The 19,692-nt window shown below is 53.5% G+C and overlaps 1 protein-coding gene across 1 annotated transcript in view; it reads right to left on the bottom strand.

The window, feature by feature from the left end:
• Positions 1-9,022: 9,022 nt before the first annotated feature.
• Positions 9,023-19,692, bottom strand: part of WNT3A (Wnt family member 3A) — a 65,260-nt gene continuing 54,590 nt past the window's right edge. Inside the window, exons 3-4 of the mRNA XM_065917304.1 lie at positions 14,636-14,901; positions 9,023-9,502 (exon numbers count right to left, since the gene is read on the bottom strand). Of these exons, the coding sequence (XP_065773376.1) occupies positions 9,023-9,502; positions 14,636-14,901 (746 nt within the window). The remainder of the gene's footprint in view (positions 9,503-14,635; positions 14,902-19,692) is intronic.

The raw sequence follows: 19,692 nt of genomic DNA on the forward strand, positions 1-19,692 counted from the left end.
CTCACCTACAGCATCCTTCTTACCTTCAGTGTCCTCACCTGCCGCCCCCTCACCTGTGTCCCCACCATCCCTGTTATTCTTGGCTACTCTAGGGCAAGCTGAGCCGACTTTCTTCCACACTGTCCTCCTAGCCTGAGTGGGTGTGTGCTGAAACAGCCCCACTGGGGGTCCTCACATCAGCTGTGGGCTCAGTGCCCATCTCCCCCACCTGAGAGGCTAGAACTCACCAACCTCCACATTCACTAGGCGTAGTCTTCAGACAAGCACTGGCAGAGTTGTGAGCCACTGGGAAGTGCCAGAGCAGTTCCTGACGGCCCAGTGGGTGGGGGGCTGCGCTTGCAGATGTGTCCAGGAGCCTGGGTGAGGCCACCCATCCCCCACACTGGGGGGGACATCCACGAAGACCAACCCTCTGGACATAGGCAAGGGGCAGCCCCAGACCACTCTGACCTGCCGGGCTGACTTCTGACCTCAGACTGACCCTGATCCTGTCCCAGGCAGCACCTATCCTTGCTAGACTCTTGCCCAGCTAGAGCTGCCCACAACGGATGCAGCCCGTTCCCAGTGGCCTCCCAGAGCAGGAGTGATGCAATGTGTGATTCTGCCTGTCCGCAGTGTGCTGTTGACTTTGAGAGGCTGGGACAAGTTCTGCCTCTTTCCCAGCCTCAGTTTCCCTGTTTGCAACGTGACCAGCTGCTATCCTGTCATCCTGAGACCTGGGACACCCTTCCTCGTGGCCATCTCCTGGGGACCCTGATGTGGGAGGTGGGGAGAGGTTCCACAGGAGGCATCCACACAGGGACCCTCGGCATCACTGATACTGAGGCCACATGTTGTAGGGACGGCCCACTGCAGGTGTCCCAACCGCTCCCAGATAAGGGGCATTCTCCTGAGGCATTCTGATCATTTGACTTAGACTGGCCTGCCTGAGGTCGCAGCTGGAGTTGGAAGGGTGGATCTGCTGGGAGCTAGGTCTAGAGCTAGGGAGATAGCTGAGCCCTTGGAACTGGTCAGGGCCCCTGCAGAGGCCTGCAGCCCTGGGGATGGATCAACTTGGCACCAGAGATCCCTCCCCCAAATGCAACATACACAGGTTCTCCTCTGCCTTGCATGGGTCCCTAAGGTGCAGCTGGGTCCTGGGGGATCATGATATAGGAACCACAAAGGTTATGGCTGTGCGATGGTGAGGAGGCCTCAGCAGAGGCCAGGAGATGCCTGAGACTGAGGGATGGAGGCAAGGGTGAAGGAAGTTGAGAGTGAACTGCAAGTGGGACCAGAATGTATGATGTGAGGTCTCAGCTTTCCTTAAGACTCTGCCTGACTAACATGCTGAGTGCCCTCTGGGCAAGTTTCTCCATCCATAGATTAGAGGTCCCCCTTTAGCTCAGAGTGGGACCAATTTGTGAGGGGTGTAGGCTGAGGTACTCCAACTCCAACTTGGCACTGGAGAGCCATGGAAGGTTCTTGAGCAGAGGAGGGGGCTCGTTTCCTGTTCTGTAGCTCAGACCTGAAAATTCAGAGTGCACTCAGGGAAGAAGCACATGGGATCTATGGTACTCCTTCCCAAATCCAAACATCAAACAACTTCCCCAGGGCCCCAGGCTTTGCCTTTCTGTAGGTTGCAGGCTGACAGACTGGGTGAGCCAGGTGAGGTAGAATGAATCCCTGCAACTTGTAGGCAGCAGAGGGAGCTAAGGAACTTAGGACAGCTATTTGGTCTGGCTGCATGTTCTACACTGGCCTACTTCTCTGCAGTTCAATTGTCAGGCAAGGGGCAGACATTGGGAAGTCTCCCTTCTCTCCCAAAACCTCTCCACTGCTGTCTTGGAATTCCACCATTCAACCTCTTGCATTAAGGCCCGGGTCTGCCCACATTCCTGTCTTTCGTTCTGGAGATGGCTGCTGGGGTTGGGAGAAGGTGTGTGGGTAGAGGGTCCTAGCATCTGCCACAGGGACTTGGAGAAACTCGAAGGAAATGGAAGCCTGGGAGAAGCTTGGACACAGAGCCCCAGGGGAATCTGAGGGCCCTGATGAACCTTCAGAGCTCCCTTTGGAGGGTCCTCTCTGTCACAGAGACTCACCGGCTCCAAGAAGCCCTCCTGGATTAATGACAATGCCTCAAGTATTGGCCAGCTCCAAACACACAAGTGCCTGGCTGGCAGGATTCTGGCCAGTGCTGGCCCTTTGCTGGTGGGTGAACCAGCTAGTTCCTTGCCTCAGGCCAGGCTGCAGGCATCAAGGTTACTGGGAGCAGGCCTGCCTTCTCCTTTAGAGTGGAGGGAAGGCCTTCCCAGAGCCGGGCCTCCATGGGCGGGAGAGCATGCCATCCCTGCCAGCCCAGTGCCTCCCTCCTAGCCTGCTGTGTTTGGGTGGACGAGTCCTGGTCCTTATACCATAAACACCAATTTGCAGGGCCCTGAGAGCCAAATGACTGTTTACTGTGTGCTCCAGAGACTCAAATAAAAAAGAGAGAGAGAAAGAGAGAGAGACGTGATTGAGGAGCCAGCCTGGATCTAAACATCAATTAGCACCTTCTGAGTAGCTCCTGTCCCAGCTGCCAGGCCAGGCAGTGGCGGCTCCCAGGCTGGGGCCCTTCCAGGGCTTCCCCAGTGCCCTGGGTACCCACCTGATCCTGGCATCTGTAGGGCGGACCTCTCAGAAGTACAGGATGCCTAAGGGGCACAGATCAAGGATGTCAGAGCCACAGAAACTGCACCACGTGCTCACCTCCTCTTGGGAGCCCTCCCAGATGACACGGAAGGTATGGAAGGGCCCATCACCCAGATCTCTGGGGCCAAGGTCATCTGCGGGGATGAGGAGTGTGCAAGTGGGCGTGCCCTCTGTCAGCTTCTCCTGGTGCCCCCATTTTATGGGGGGACAGGGAGGGAGAAAATGGGGGTAGTCTTGCCTTCATGAACTCACACTGGGGAGAGAGGCTTTATCCAGTAGGTCTCAGTTTACCTGCCAGTGCCTATGGCACTGGAAGAAGGACTGGAAGAACTCCCACCCAGGTGGGATGGCAGAGATGCGGTCCTGTTCCTCTAAGGCTCAGGCATCACCTTGGGAGGTTGTCTGCTGTCCAGACTGAAGCTGGAGTTGAGACTAGAGTGCAGTGTGGGTGCATGAGGTGCCCTGTTTCTGCTCAGGTCAGGAGGCCAGGGGGCTACTGGAGAGGAAGCTGCTGACTGCTAGGATGCCTTGTCCTTGCGAGTCCCAACCAGAGAGTTTCATGAAGGGACACAGGGTTCCTATAGGCAGATGAGTTGCAGGCAAGAGGACCACGCAGCTTGGGGAGGGATCATGCAGTTTGGAGTGGGGCTAGGCCTCTTCAGGGGAGAGCTGAGGGACTGGGGCTGTCCCAGGCCATCAGGCCAGACCCCAGGATGGGCTAAGTCATGTCCCCAGACCAGACCCTCAGGAAAGGGGCAAAGGCATGGCAGCAGGATCTTGAGGCCCATCCAGTCCAAGCTCTACTGTAGAGGTGAAGGCCATCACTGTGTAGGACTAGGAAGCCTGGCTGGGGGTCCTCAGTGCTCTGTAACAGGCTTGGTGACCCAGAGCCCTGCACCTGTTGCTCTGAGGGTCCCAGCCCTGGAGATTCTGGGCCAGCATAGGGGTGGGGGGATGGGATGGTTCAGAGCATCCTTGAAGTATGGAAACAGGTCCTAAGGACCCAGAAAGTGGGAGTATGAGGGAAGATGGGGGAGGGGAGAGGAGAGAGGAGGGCCTGTGGGGGTCCTAGGAGGAGGGGGCTCACCACACCCCCTCCAGGACTTCAAAGCTGAAGCCCTGGGGGTGTGAGATTTGCAGGGAGCTGGGCCAAGGAGGGGCCCTGGTGGGGTGAGGCCCCACTACCTCCGGGCCTTTAATATGGTTATTCCTCTCCTGTCTCAACTACCTGTGAACAGGCCCACCAGGCCCATTTCCTCCTTCTTCAGGGCTGTCGGGAGGGGCTGTAAACTCCCTGGAGAGGTGGCTTCTAAGGCCCAGGCAGGCTGGCCACCCTGTGTTCTGCCCTCCTTGTGAGCTGGGGGTAAAGGGTGGGGGTGGGGAGGCTGGACCAGAGTTCATGGGAACATGCTGATGTTGGCAGGTGAGGGGGGCCAGTTGGGCTCCAGAGAGGCCTCCAGATGGAACATCCCACATTAGCAAAAGGCAGGAGCAGAAAGGCAGAAAGGGGAGCCCCATCATCCCACTTCCTCTTCCTCTGGCGGGAAACTAAGGCTCTGGGTGGGGCTTGCTCCTGGCTGGCAGAGTTGAGGGTTTCACCTCCTCACCCACACAGGCTCTTGCTAGCTCCCCTCGACTATTTACTGGAGCCTGTCCTGTGGACATACGGGCCTCTTCTGGTGGGGTTCTGCCTCTCTCTGCCCTTGAGCCATAGACATGGGGAGTGGGGGCCTAGTGCCTCACTTGGTGGAGGGCTGAGACCCAGCAGGCAGAACCTACTTCTGCATCAACTCCCAGGTAGCTTCCATCTTCCTTCTGGGTGTCTGGCCTCTGCTCTCTTACGAAGCCTGGCTGTGTCCTTCCTTCCTCTCTTGGCGTCTCACCCTTGTGACCCTGTGGCTATGCCTCTACTCCCTGACTAGCCCATCTCTCCTACCCTTTCATCTGTGGAGCCCCTAGCACCTAGTTTTCAGCAGGTGCCAATTAGGGCAACTCCTGCCCAGACCCTAGCTAATAAGAGGTGCTGCACCTTTTGTACTGTCTGTGCACTGTGGATGTGGCCCACAGGTAGCTCTAGGGGGGCACCTGTCACCCCTGCCCCAGGACCTGACCCTTGTGTGGAGTCTCTGATCTCACTCTATTGACTGGTGGGCTATGTGGGCCTGGGGTCTTTCTGCTGGTGACTCAGTCCTGCAGGTGAGATTGGCCACCTGTGCTCCAGGCCTGGACACTGCCCTGTGAGCTTAATCAGTGTCTCCCTCTTTATAGAGTCTGCCTGTAGTCCATCTGACTCCAGCTGACCCCTTGAGGCCACAGTAGGGAGCCCCTGGTGGTCAGCTACAGCCCTGGGGCAGTGGTGACCTGGCCTGAAATGGGCCTGGTGAAGGAGGCAGTGAGCCCCGGGCCAACAAGGGTGAGTGGCTTGGGTGGGACTTGGGTGTGCCAGCCTGGGAAGCTGATAATGATGTGGAGTGTGAAAGCAGAGGATCTGGGAGTCCAGAGCCCTGTGTCTCTCTGAAGTCCCTTTAAAAAATATATGTTATATCTACTAATATTTATTTTTGACTGTGCTGGGTCTTTGTTGCTGCACAAGGGCTTTCTCTAGTTACAGCAAGTGGGGGCTATTCGAGTTGCAGTGCCCAGGCTTCTCTTGTTGCAGAGCACAGGTTCTAGGGTGCGCAGGCTTTGGTAGTTGTGGCGCACAGGCTTAGCTGCCCTGTGGCATGTGGAATCTTCCTGGACCAGGGATTGAATCTGCCCCTTGCATTGGCAGGCTGATTCTTAACCACAGGATGACTGTGGGGAAGTCCCTGCCTCTAGTCCCTTAGCCTTGCTGGACCTCTTCTGGCTCTGACTTTAGTGGCTTGGAGCCTGCAGCAAAGACCAGTGTGGCCATTAGCGTGATGGGGGTGGTATTCCCCAGGTCCTGTCTGGAGTGATGAGGCCACGACCTCCTATCACCATGTTTCCTCTTTCCTCCCTTCCTCCCTTGAAGGGTTCCTACTCCCTCCACCAGGCAGCTCCCAAACCCTCTCTCCCAGTGCAGGGTTCTATGTGGAGTGGATACTCTTGCCCATGCTGGGTCTGCACAGCCCTGGCCAGGACCCTGGCCAGCCAGCTCTGGCTCTCTGTTGGCAGAGGGTCACCCTTCATTCCTTTGCTCTCAAGGATACCATGTGGCCCTGATGTCTAGCCATGGAGCCAGCTGAACTGGGCTTTCCTCCCTCTGCTCTCAGCAGGCACAAGCCTCCAGATTATGAGGCTCCCGTCTGCCCCCAGCCCCCTCCTTTCCAGCATATGGCTCCTGCAGGGCGGCTGTGCTGAGCCTGACCTCTGAGAGGGTGGGAACTAGGCCTCCTTGCCTCAGCTCCAGCATCAGCTCTCCCCATGTCCCACCTGCCCCAGCATGCCCCTCCACCCCTGCTTCCCCTTTCTCCCTCCTTGTGGGTCTGCTCGGATATCAGGGCAGGGCTCAGAGGCAGTGGTAGTAGTAAGGAGGAGAGCATGGAGGGACAGAGAGAGAAGCAAGGATCCTGCTCTTGGCTTGAAGAGGTGAAGATGTGGTTTGAGAAAGCCATCCCTTCATCTCCTGGCTCCTGTAGCCTCAGTTTTCAGAGGGCTATCCAGCTCTGCATATCCTGAATACCCTGGATTGAGGGTGGATGTAGGCAATAGCCATGGAGGCACAGCGTGACACTTCTGCCAAGAGTATGCTTTGCTTGCCCTTGAGTCTCTCCCTGTTTGCCTTGGAAAGATCCCCACCCCAAGATTCTGAGCACGATTCCAGGATCTGGCCAACCATACATATAGAGAGTGCTGACCCCTGCCAGTCCTCAGACACCTGAGCTATGCCCTGTGGTGGAGAGGAGGCCAGGGTCCAGGGTCAGCTCAGGCCTGAGGATGGACAGAGGCAGGAAGGAGCCCCTAAGAGTTCTTGGCTTCATATATTAGCTCTCTGCCAGCGATGGATGTCCCTCATGATCTCCCAACTGGATTCCTGCTGCATGAGCTGTGACTTCTAATGAGGCCTTTGCAGGAGGCAGAAGGAGGCGAGGCCCAGTGAGAAGTTCCTGCCTGATTTCCAGGCTTCTGGCTGGTGAGCCTCCAATTGAGGGAACATGTCTTGCCTCCAGGTCAGACCAGGCTCCTAGAGTGCCCCATGGCAGGCTGAGAAGAGGACCGACCCCACACAGAGTTCGTGTCCCCAAGCCCAGGAAGCATGGCCACATAGCTAGTCATGGCCACATAGCTCAGATGTCAACTGAGTGAGCATGCTGTGGATGTTTGGGGAAGTGGCTTTCAGCTGACTTGGTGGATGTCCTACTGCACCCCTGACTGGCGTGGGGTCTGCCCCCTGGGGCGGCCGTGGTGCCCTGCTTGCTGCATCACACATCCTCTGCAACAGGCAGACCTCCTTCCCCGCTCTCTGCACTTTTCACAGGTCTGTCTCCCCCTCGACTTTGAGACCACTGGCTGTTTCCTTCCTTCTTTGGAGTGGCCATCCTTCTTCCTTCCTCTGGAATTCTGGCCCTGGAGGCCACTACAGAGCCCCTAGGAGTCTCTGTGCTAAACATGCCCACCACCACCTCCCATCGTGGCCCCTCCCAGAGGGTCATGACCAATCCAGGTCCCATGTCTTGCTGACCCACCACCAAAAATCCAGCACAATTCACAGGCTTGTTTGGTTGTTTCTTCTTCTTCTTTGTTTTGTTTTTTGTTTGTTTTTACTTTCCCCATTGTTTGAAACTCACAAGCTATGACTAAAAGTTTCTTTCATAGAAAGAAAAGGAAAACAACAACAACACATCTGTTTGTCTAGCTCCTGTGTATGGTGAATATAGCAGCATCAGAAATAAAATTAAAACCCACAAATGCAAAATTGAAGGCAAAGGAAGGTCGTATTCCTAGTGGGGTGTGCAGGTCCCTCCATTGTCTTTCCCCCTGCCTGGAGAGGAGGCCTTCAGGGCCAGGCTCCAGGCAACAATTCACAGTACCAGAGGCAGAGGAGGAAAAGTCTTGGCAAGGCCGCACATGGTGGGCAGTTCCTATGGGCATTAGTTGAGGGGTCCATCGGCCTTGCTCATTCCCAGACAGGATGGATGAGTCAGATGTGATGAGGGCCAAGTCAAGTAGCCAACCGGAGACTCCGCAATGACCAGTGACAGGTAGGTCTGGTGTACCAAGGACGTAGCAGCAGGACCTGGGGGTCAGTCCTGGCCACAAGGGGCTGGGGCAGAGACCACTCCTCTGGGCTCTTTGGGTCCTCTCTCTGTAGCACCAGTGTTGTATCATCCCCCAACTCCAAATCTCCCAAACAACCCAAGGTAAGCCTCTAAGCTAGGTTATAGAGCTGAGTAGGACCTTGGCAGCAGTGACTCTGGGCAGCCTTAGAGTCTAGGTCCCCTTCTTGCCTATGCCTTACAGAGGACTGTGAATGAGGGAGCTGGAGAGAGGTGCTGATGCCAAGAGGCCGGCAACAGCAAGACTGGGACAGGAGGCTTTGCTCCTCTCCTGTGGATGAGATCGGGTGCACGTGGGAACGTGAAGACAGGGAGGTGGGCGAACCAGGCTAGAGCTCTGTCAGCGGCAAAGTCGGGGGCAGAGCTGGCCAGGCAGCGTGGTGCCTTGCGGGGCCTGGGTGACAGCAGAACACTGGGAAGAGGGCCCAGGTGTCTGAGGCCCAGCACAAAGCAGCCAGGGCAGACTCAGGCCACACGTCCAGGCCCTTCCTCAACCTTCTGCCACCGGGCCCTATCTCCTTGACCCAAACCCCAGCCATTCTTGCGGTTCTGTAGGGCCTGGTTGAGAGCGTTGGCAGGCATCTTTGAGGGAGGAATCCTTGGAGGATATACCTCGGACCTCAGTGGGAGGGGTAGGAGGACAAGATGTTCCCCACAGTCTCTCCACAGCTCATTCTGCCAGGAGATTCTGCTTTACACAGACGAGGTCGGGACGATGGAACCATGTGGCCTTCGAGGGCCAGTAATAGCAGGCTAAATCCCCGTCCCTGGAGCCCCAACTCCAGAGAGGAGGACCCAGGAAGGGTCTTGGGTTTCACTCCAGGACGGGGAAGAACTCTATGCCACTCAGGAGCCTCAACTCTGTCCTAGTTGGACCCCGCCCCGCTCCAGGAGCTCTACCTCAAGCCCCGCCCCCGCCCCGCCCAGCCCACGGGGGAGCTCTACCTCAGAGCCCCGCCCCCGCCCCGCCCACGGAGGAGCTCTACCTCAGAGCCCCGCCCCTGCCCCGCCCACGGAGGAGCTCTACCTCAGAGCCCCGCCTCCAGCCCCGCTCACGGGGCCCCGCCCCCGCCAGGTGGAGCTCTAACCCGCGGGGCCGGTAGCGGCGCCCTCTACTTGCAGGTGTGCACGTCGTAGACGCGCGCGCACTCCTGGCAGCTCACGTAGCAGCACCAGTGGAAGACGCAGTGACACTTCTCCCTCCGCTGCTCCGTTCGCGCGTTGTGGCCGCGGCCGCAGCACAGCAGGTCGCAGCCGTCTATGCCGTGCGAGCTCACGTTGCAGGTGCGGTCCCGCGTGCCGAAAGATCCCGTCTCGGGGTTGGGCTCACAGAAGTTGGGTGAGGCCTCGTAGTAGACCAGGTCGCGCTCTGTGGGCACCTTGAAATAAGTGTAGCGTGGCCGCAGGGTCTCCACCCAGCCGCGCGACTCGCGGTGCTTCTCCACCACCATCTCTGAGGCGCTGTCATACTTATCCTTGAGGAAGTCACCAATGGCGCGGAAGTCAGGCTGCGACCACCAGCAGGTCTTCACTTCACAGCTGCCCGAGAGCCCATGGCACTTGCACTTGAGGTGCATGTGACTAGCGATGGCCTACAGAAGCGGGCAAGCGGTGGAGTCAGGGCAGGCCCTCAACCTCCCCACCTCCCCGGAGGATGGCTGTGCTCCTTGCCTTAGTCTTCCTTCTACTCATCTGTCAAACAATCCCCCAACCTGCTCCATAAAGCTCTGGGACTCCCAGGCGGAGCAGATACCCTCTCCCAATGCCACCCTTGAGGTGGTTCCCCTGGCAGACCCAAGATCCCTGGAGGGCAGGGTCTGGGAAGCCCCCTCCTGGGCTGAGTCTACTTCTAGGCTATCTATGTTCAGTGAAGGAAAGAAGGGGCTGTAAGATGTGACATGTAAGTGCAGGGGTGGAAAAGGGAAATGGTTCCTTCTAACTGAGGAAATTCAAGGCTTTGGTCTAGAGGAGATGCACAAGGGCTGGGTGGCAAGCCTGGGGGCTGACCTGAGCATGAATAATGCAAGTGGCTTGAGCACAGTATCTTCAGGGCCCAGGAAACTGGGTTTATTGCATTGTAGGGAAGTGCTGAGAATTACATTCGGAGAAGGCATTGGAAACCCACTCCAGTACTCTTGCCTGGAAAATCCCATGGATAGAGGAGCCTGGTGGACTGCAGTCCATGGGGAAGCTAAGAGTCGGACTCGACTGAGGGACTTCCCTTTCACTTTTCACTTTCATGCATTGGAGAAGGAAATGGCAACCCACTCCAGTGTTCTTGCCCGGAGAATCCCAGGGATGAGGGAGCCTGGTGGGCTGCCGTCTATGGGGTCACACAGAGTCGGATATGACTGAAGCAACTTGGCAGCAGCAGCAGCTGAGTATTACATTATGTTTCTCCTGTGGGCATCCCAGTAGCAGGTTCTCTTCCCTTCTCTCTTTGGGGGAAGGAGTGGGGCTGGGGGTGAAAGGTCCTGTGATGTACTCAGAAATAGCCACCTGTGAGGTCGTGAGATGTGGCTGGTGGTCCAAACTGAGAAGTGCTGTTAAGGGCACACTACATTGCTGGGTCACACTAAATCCCCAGATTTCATAAGAGGATGTAAAATATCTCATTCAAAATTTTAATATTGATTGCATTACTGTCATGGTAACATGTTGGTTATTGGGCTCAATAAAATTTATTATTTAAAACAAATTTCACCTGTTTCCTTTTAGAAAAACAGGAGTTCTGCTCCCACACTCTCATTAACAGCACTTTCCTGACCTACTAGGGGCAGCACCTTTCACCTCTGCACCTCTAATAAGATGCTTGTCTTGACCCAGGTTTGATCCCTAGGTCAGGAAGATCCCTTGGCGAAGGGAATGGCTACCTACTCCAATATCCTTGCCTGGAGAATCCACAGACAGAGGAACCTGGTGGGCTACAGTCCATGGGATTGCAAACAATTGGACACAACTGAGCACCTAACACTTCACTTGTTATTTCTTGATTTTTCAGTGTTTGGCCTTGTCTTATGGACCTATCACCATGGAGGTCCCATTGGGGGACCTTATGCCACAATTCTGATGCACAGTTTTTCCAAGCCCCCTCCCTACTCTAAAAACTATAGCATAGTTCCAGTTAGATCAAAACTTAGTGCTGACAGTGTTGAAAATGAAAGACGCTCAGCCATGTCTGATTCTTTGTGACACCATGGACTATACAGTCCATGGAACTCTCCAGGCCAGAATACTGGAGTGGGTAGCCTTTCCCTTCTCCAGGGGATCTTCCCAACCCAGGGATCAAACACAGGTCTCTGGCATTGCAAGTGGATTCTTTATCAGCTGAGCCACCAGGGAACCTCAAGAATACTGGAGTGGGTAGCCTATCCCTTCTCCAGTGGATCTTCCCCACCCAGGAATCAAACCAGGGTCACCTGCATTGCAGGCAGATTCTTTACCACTGTCTCTCTTTACAATGTCTCTTTCCCATAAGTTTGGATTTTGTTTATTTATTTTGGTCTTTATCTTTGTGGTTGTAGGAAAGCATCATGTTCAGTGATCCCTAACTACCTGCTATATTTAAAAGTGGGGCACCAAAAACTTATTGGAACCTCCTGTACACAGGAGAGACTCATGTACTTGGACCCTCACTGTAGAGTGATCTGGTCACATTGCTTTTAGGGGAAACCCCACATCAATATCTTCAAGTCTCTTCTCTTGGATTGGTCTGATTTTCAGGGGAGAGTCTTCCATTCTCCCACCTAGAGCATATAAGATTCACTGTGATACTAGAAGATTAAGAAGAGAAATGTGTATATAGACAGACTCCTTTCACTTGGGCAGCCTCACCCTCAGCAGTCCAGACATCTTCTGCTTTACCCTCATTAGGGAATAAGCCTCCAAGCTTATCCATGGTGATGGAGGGGCGTTGTCTGGATGCAAGAGGTTGGACAGAAGAACTGGTAGGTTTAAAAGTGCTTTTAAAATAGATTTCAACCAATCTTTCTGTTTCCAAGCTCTATATCTATCTCTACTTCTTAAGATATCGGATACTAGAAATTCCTGGGTTGATTGCTTTAAAGCCAATCTAGTTTAAGAGTTTCTATTGGCTTAAGATTCAGCTTTCTTGACTGTACTGAGATGCTGCTTTTTGCTTTCAAAGTTTTATTGCCTTTGTCCCCTTTTCTGTTTTCCATGTTCTCTATAGTTTATTTAAGTATCTTAAAATTAATTCATTGTCATTTTAGTGATGTTCTAGGAGACTGCAGACAAAAATCCTTCGTATTTAGTTTGTCATTTTTTTTTAACTGGAAGCTCCCATTCAATTTCCAGGTCTACAATTTCTTTGGGATTCTTTCCCAAATCTATTGTATTACATTTTAGCTTGGTGAACACAAGTAAGCATATTTTTTTCTCACGATCTGTGTCTAATAATTTCAGTATTCGACTCGTATTTCTGTTTTTGTTGTTGTTCTTGTTTCGCTTTGTTTTGTTTGACTGGTTATCACTCATTATGTCACCAGCTCATTTAATAGGTTATATTTGATCATGTGTTGAACATTGTGTTTGAAAAATTGTTTGTAGAAAACAAATCAGCCTATCATAAGGTTATCATTCTCCGAAAAGGATTTGTCTTCTTTTTCCAGGTGCGTGGGGATACCAGCAATTTGGGATCACCTTAATCCAGTTTTGAGATTTTGCTAGCCTGCACATGTGCACGAGGGCTTGTCTACTTCTGGTTTTCGTTTACTCCTCAGAATCCCGCCTAAACTGAGGAATTATTTCCCAGACACAGAACCTTTGATGGTCCCTTTTAGCTCGGTGAGGTTGCTAAAAGTGCAGCTCAGCATATATACTTTTTTCTCAGACCAGCAAATGACCCCTGGATAAAAGCTGCCCCCAGCCACCAGGCTTGGAGTCTATAGTCGCCTTTTTGAACTTTGGACTGATAATTCCTTACTATATGTTAGCTATTTGACACTTAACAATTATTTTTTTGGAAGTGTAGTATACATGCAACAGTTTATATGTCATAAGCATGAAATATGACCAAATTTCACAAATTACCAGCCTCAGAACACCAGCTCCTTGGAAACTCCCATCATGCTCTCGTCCAGTTGTTATCTTCTTTCCTGCCAGGGCATGTATTCCAACAGCATTTCCTTGATGACTAGTGATATCGATCACCCTTTCACATATTCACACATATTGGTCATTTCTAGATTTTCTTTTGTGAAGTGGCTTTCCATTTTTTAGCCAACTTTCTATTGGGTTATCAGTCTTTTTCTTATTACTTTGTAGGTTTTTTTTAATACTATAACTTTAATATACAGGTTGAGTATATATTGTGGATCTCTCCTCCTATATGGATTGCCTTTTCAGTTTCACGGTGGTGCAGTTTTACAAATTTTAATACACTTTGCATTATCACATTTTTCTTTCATTATGAGTGTTTTTTTGGCCTGTTTAGGAAACGTTGCCCACTCCAAGGTCACAAAGATATTTTCTTATATTTTCTTCTAAACATTTTTTGTTTACTCTTTCCTATTTGGAAATGGGAAATTGATTTTTTTAAAATATGGTGTGAAGTAGGGGTCAAGATTAATTCTTTACCATATTGATATCCAGTTGACTGAGCATACTTTATTGAAAAGACCATTTCCCCCTTTGCACTGCACTGTCTTCTTCCCTGTGATAAGTCAGGTAACTGTATCAGGGTATAAAGGGTGATGTTTACATTTCATCCTACATTTGTAGTTTTGTACTCTTTAGTCAGAAGATTAATGTGAGTCACCAAGTTCCCTGTTGTCTGTTGTTGGAAATTAAATGTTCACTCTTCAGCCCTCTGCAATGCCCCAGTTTCACTGGCCAAGGTCAGAGCCAACTTTACTGGACATTTTTCAGCCCCTACACACATCACTTCCTATTAGCAGTTCCCCACTGACCCTCTAATCAAGTTCTTTTCAAAAAGGCTCACAAAGCCTTTTACAGCTTGGTCTCTGGCAGCCTCTCCATTCCCCGCATCTTTCTTTCTCTGTTCTCCATATTCTGTCTGAACTAACTCCTGTGCATTCTTTCACTGTGGGTTACCCAGAGGCTCTCCTGGCTCCCCCTCATCTCACTTCAGTTCAGTTCAGTCGCTCAATCGGCGACTCTTTGAGACCCCATGGACTGCAGCGCGCCAGGCTTCCCTGTCTGCCGATGATTCTGCTTGTCTCCACTCACCACCTCTGTCAATAGAAGTCTTTTTTTGAGACACTAGTCTGGGTCTGACCTCTCCATATGCCCAGATCACCTTGCCTCTGTGTGTGTGTGTGTGTGTGTGTGTGTGTGTGTGTGTGTGCGCGCGCGCGCGCGCGTGCATTTGTTCATTGGAGAACTTACCACACTGCGGTGGAACAGCCTGTCTGTCTCCCTGCTGGAATGTGCAGGAGCAGGCCTTTCTCCCGACCCTCCTTCCTTGGGACCCCAACGTCACAGGCAGACCTGCCATCCTGTGAGAATGCCCTAGACCTCGTGGAGCAACGGGACAGCCCTGTGTTTCAGACACTCCTGGGCAGGAGGTGAGTAGACCCCCAGTTTGGCCATCAGATACATCCCCCCCACGGCCCACCACCCTGCCTCCAGCGGGCCATACCCCTCAGGGGGCCAGGGCACACAGCCTATTCAGAAAGCTGTTTCCCAGAGCCCCGCAGGGATTTCTGCTTCACCCCCAGGACTGAAGGGGGCCACAGACGTACCTGGCGCCCAGCCTCATTGTTGTGGCGGTTCATCGCGGAGCGAGCGTCCGGGCGGTTCTCCCGCGCATCTGCGAACTCCCGAGACACCATCCCGCCGAACTCGATGTCCTCGCTGCAGCCGCCCCACTTCCAGCCCTCACCGGGCGAGCCCTGATGGCGGCCGCTGCAGCCGCAGATGGCAGCGGAGCCCTCGGCGCAAGAGCGCGTCACTGCGAAGGCTACGCCGGCAGAGGCGATGGCGTGCACGAAGGCTGACTCCCGAGTAGCTGCGAAAAGAGATGACTTGCTTGGCAGGACCCGGCATGGCTGGGTGGGGCTGGCCGTGGGGGGCGTGGCTGCCTCTTGCCCTGGGCACCCACAGTGGGCGTGGGTAACCGCAGCACAGTGATGGGGAGGCAGGGCTGCAGTGGGACAGGAGCGCGCGTCCCCGAGTAAGGACCCAAGGAGGGGAGAGAGTTTCCACAAAGAAAGTAGACAGAGAGCTAAGGAGCCAAGGCAAGATGCTGGACATCACTTGTCATGGAGAACCGCAGGGACGGTTGAAACCAGAAAGTCAGATCATAACCAGTGCTGGTGAGGATGTAGAGAAATCAGAACGCTGTAGACTGCTGGCTGGAAGGAACTGGTGCTTCCCGCTTGGAAATCGATCTGGCAGCTTCTTGAAAACATATACCTACCCTATGACCTGGTCATTTACCTCTAAGGTATTAACCCTGGAGAAAACCTGTGTTCGTGTAAAGACCAGGAAGCAAATGTCACTGCAACTTTATTTATAATAGTCCTAAACTGAGTTCTAAAATGTTAATCAACAGGTGAATGGATGAAAAATAGTGGCATAAGGTAAATAAGCCGTAGGTTACAGATGGCAACTAGAATTAATATTGTATATTTGGAAGTTGTTAAGAACATAGATCTTAAAGTTCTCATCATAAGAAAAAGTCTTGTAACCACGTGGGGTAATGGGTGTTAATTAAACTCACCGTGGTGATTAGGTCACAGTGTGTACAAACACCGAAATCATTATGTTGCAGTTGTAGTAGTAGTGTTAGTCACTCAGTCCTGTCCGACTCTTTGCAACCCCATGGGCTGTAGCCCGCCAGGCTCCTCTGTCTATGGGATTTTCCAGACAAGAATACTGGGGTGGGTAGCCATTCCCTTCTCCAGGGGATCTTCCTGACTCGGGGATTGAATCAGGGTCTCCTGCATTGCAGGGGGATTCTTTATCATCTGAGCCACCAGGGAAGCCCATCACTATTTTGTACACCCACAGTCTGAGCCCCCAGGGAATCCCGAAACTAATATAATGTTATATGTCAATTATATTTCAATTAAAACCTGTGGCATATTTATGAAGTGGAATTCTACTCAGCGTACCAGGAAAGACAGGATGGATGAATCTCAAAATAATTACGTGGATTGATTAAAAGGGAGACAAAAAGGCAGATACTCCTTCTAGTGTCCTCCTAACCCATGGTGGAGCCCTCCTGCCCAGATGTCCTTGTTGAAAGCTGCTAGCAGCCCTGCCCAGGGTGTGGCTCCTGGTTCACATGCTGCCCACATGTGCCTCTTTTACTGCCTGCACACCCTTCCCTTCTTCCACTTTAGACACTGGGTACTGAGAGGCCCAGCGGAAGGGCCATCTCTTCTGGAACCGTCTGAAGGTAAGTGCCTCCGTGTGCACTTTGCCCTATGCTGGCCCCTCGTGTTTGGGTCTGGAACTGAATGCCCTCCAGGAGCTGGCAGACTGCCTCTGACCTGATATTTGAGCTGCTGGGCCCCTGAATGCTGTCTTCTCCTTCTACACATGGAGGAACTGAATCAGGGGATGTGGCATTTGTTTTTAGAAGGCCAGTGAGGGGTGGCTGAAGCTTAGGAAGAAAAAGTCAGTGGGGCTGAACTGGATCAGACAGGCATGTGAGGGAGTCAGCAGAGGCCTGCCTTGGAGAGGCCAGCTGCAGGGGGTTGCTGGGTGTGGGAGGCCTCGCCTCAGCCTGGCAGACAGAACCCTAGAGGAGCTGGTCTCAAAGGACAGGCAGGAAGTCGTCAGAGGAAAAGCAGGAGGCAGGGGTATTCTGCCTGGGGGCTCACAAAGTCAGCTCCCCAGGTGGGGAGGGGCTGGGCTGGTAGGACCAGAGGGAAATACAGGGCATGTGGGGGACAGCCTGGACTTGGTAGAGGCTGGATCCTCAGCCAGGCTTCCCCAGACGGTGTGAATGAATGCATCAATGCATCACGTCTCCTGAGTGTGTACAAACATTTCCTCAATGCGCCAAGCCATGATCTGCTCCAGGTGGAGGACCAGGTCCTGGGCGTATCCTGGGTCCTGTATGAACTGATAGAACTCACTCACTCCTCAAATCACCATTCCACACGTGTGTGGAGCACCTGCTGTTTGCCAAACCCTGCTGGAGAAACATCAGGGAGCAAGATAACCTTGTGGAGCTTACCCGCTGATTAGCAAGAATTTTAAAATCCCATGTAAAAAAATTGCTATGGACTGAGGAGTGAGTTGGAGAGATAGAAGAACAGGACCAACCAGGGCCTTCTGTGTCTGGCAAGGGGTATGTGCCCCACTTTCTCCCTGAGCTCTTCTTGGACAGAGGCCCCACCGCAGGCCTGGACCATGCAAGGGCTCGAAACAGCTACAGGAGAGTCATCCCAGGGGGCTGCTATCTCCTCACCCACATCAACGCTCAGGAGGCTTTTTTTCCTGGGAGGGGGATGGAGAGGGGGCTCCACCCTGGGGAGCAAGCAGAGGTTTGGAGTTGCATCCCACACCTCCTTCAACTGCATGGTCTTACCTGCTCCCAGGTTTGCAGCCAAGGATGTGTGTCCCAAAACTCAGACAGCAGAGTCAGGGAAGTGGTAAGATAGGGTTCCAGCCAGCAGTGTGCACACACTCAGACTCAGCCACACAGGTTTGTATACATCCACACACATCTGCCACTGAGAAAAGCACATTTACTCTTATACTAGGAACACACAGAGCGGGATGTGTCTGAAAAAGTGCCCTAGGCACCAGCCTCTTGATAGCTGCAAGGCTCCACCCTGCTTTTGGTGACTTTTTTTCTATGGATTTGTCAGCACTTCTGGAAGGTCCTCTCCAGGCCACAGCCAACCTATGTACTTCCCATGTTTTCCCCAAAGCAGGCCTGGACACCTGCTTCTTTCTGGAAACTCCCAGGTGGCAAGCACCCAGTCACAAACCCAGAAAGGGACTCCCCATTTCTCCCCCATCAGCCTCCCACTGACAGCTTGACTGGGATCTACCCAAGTCTGAAGGCTGCTCTGGCCTCCTGAAATGGCCGTGGCCCATCTTGCCTCTCCTGGTTCTCAACTATGAGTCCAGACCTCAGAATCTCCCACTTGCACCAGAAGAGGATCCTAGTTGGGACAACCGCCTCTAGCTTCCAGCTCCCTACCCCCCATCCACACACAGAGACACTCTCACCTCTCATACCCACATATGCACGCACACACAGACATACACATATATGCACACACTCACACAAGTATGCACATCCCCCTATACATACTGTAGGAGGAATGCTTTGTCCAGAGCCCATCTGGCCCTGCCAAGCCCCTTCTCCTGTCCTTGCCACTGTGTCCTTGCTTGACTCACACACAGGCTGACTCTGCTCCACCTGCTACCCTCTCAGTCCTGATCACCACTCCTTGGCCGCCAGCCACACTCAGCCCTCATCCTTCCCCTGGGTTCTTTCCAACTGCTTCTCTGCTGCTGTGCATCTGCTGTGGCCCCATCCCTGCTCTTTGGGGATCCGAGGATGCAGTCTGGGCTCAGTCCACGCCTGGCTCTGGGGCCCTAGGGCTCCCCAAGAACCATCTCACACCCATTCTGCCCAAAAGCTCCCTGAGGTGGGGGCTGTGTCGAGTTCACCTTTTGTTTCTAATCTGTAGCCCCAGGCCCACCCTCAGATAGTTATTGGTGAGCGAGGGCCTGGTCAGAGGAGAGGGCAGAGGCCCTGGGCTGGGGCAGGGAGTTCCAGGGGGGTCTGAGCACACCTGGACAGGCCCACCCCAGGGGACCTGGCTCTCTACCTCTCCCTACTCAGCTTGTCCTGGAAGAAATTCAGGACGGCTCCCCTCACCGTCCTCTTTCCCAGACATCAGTCGGGCAGCTGCCTCTCAAGACACGAACCCCTGTCCTGTTACCCTTTTATAGTACACCTGATTAGTTTCAGGGTGGCCTGGAGCCACTTCCTGCTGACTCCAGGCACACACGACTCGGACACAGACCCCCTTCCTTCCTGTTCTTCCACTCAGCAGAGCCTGCACCCTCATTTTGTCTTCTCAAGGACTCCAACTCTTTGGAGGCTGGGCTAACCTGACTCTCACCCCTCCAGGGTCCTGGTCCGGTGTCTCACCTCCTGCCCTTGCAGTGACCCTGGGTTCGGGGCTGTGAGCTGGAGGTCTGGGGGTTCCTCACCACCCCTCCCAGGGCAGGGTCGAGCCAGTATGTCCTGGGCATCCCTGGAACCCACTGCACAGTCTGATGCCTCCCCTACCGCGCGCTCTCTGGTGGCCCTTCTCAAGGCTCAGCATCTCCGAGTCCTGGATATGCTCCCCCAGGTCCCTCTGAGCCTGTCCCCAGAGGCCCAAGGCGAGCCGCTGTAGGAGGATCCTGCCTTCTGTCTCCGCCTCTGCTCTGCACCCCTTACTAGCCCCTATTCACCTCCTCTCTCCAGCTACTGAGATAAGGGGAGAGAAAGCGGGCCTGGGGCTTTGCCCTGCCCTGAACAGGGCTTGGAGATCTCTGCTTATCAAGCTCAGGCAAACAGTCCAGGGCTTCCAGACAACTTGAGGGGAAGGGTGGGCGGGGATGGGAGGGGTGTTCCCTCTTGAACTTAGAGGAGAAAACTCATTCCTGCACTGCTCTGTCACCAACTAGCTGTGTGGGCCTGCACACTTCTCTCTCCTCTGGGCACCTCCGTTTCCTTTTCTGTCAAATGAGGAGAGGGGCTCCTCACAAATAAAGATCTGAGGACCAAGGAAACTTTGGAGCTGGCCTTCAAATTGCTCATGAGGAAAAGAAGCCT

The sequence above is a fragment of the Muntiacus reevesi genome, chromosome 1 (genome assembly GCF_963930625.1).
Source record: "Muntiacus reevesi chromosome 1, mMunRee1.1, whole genome shotgun sequence".
Lineage (NCBI taxonomy): Eukaryota > Metazoa > Chordata > Mammalia > Artiodactyla > Cervidae > Muntiacus > Muntiacus reevesi.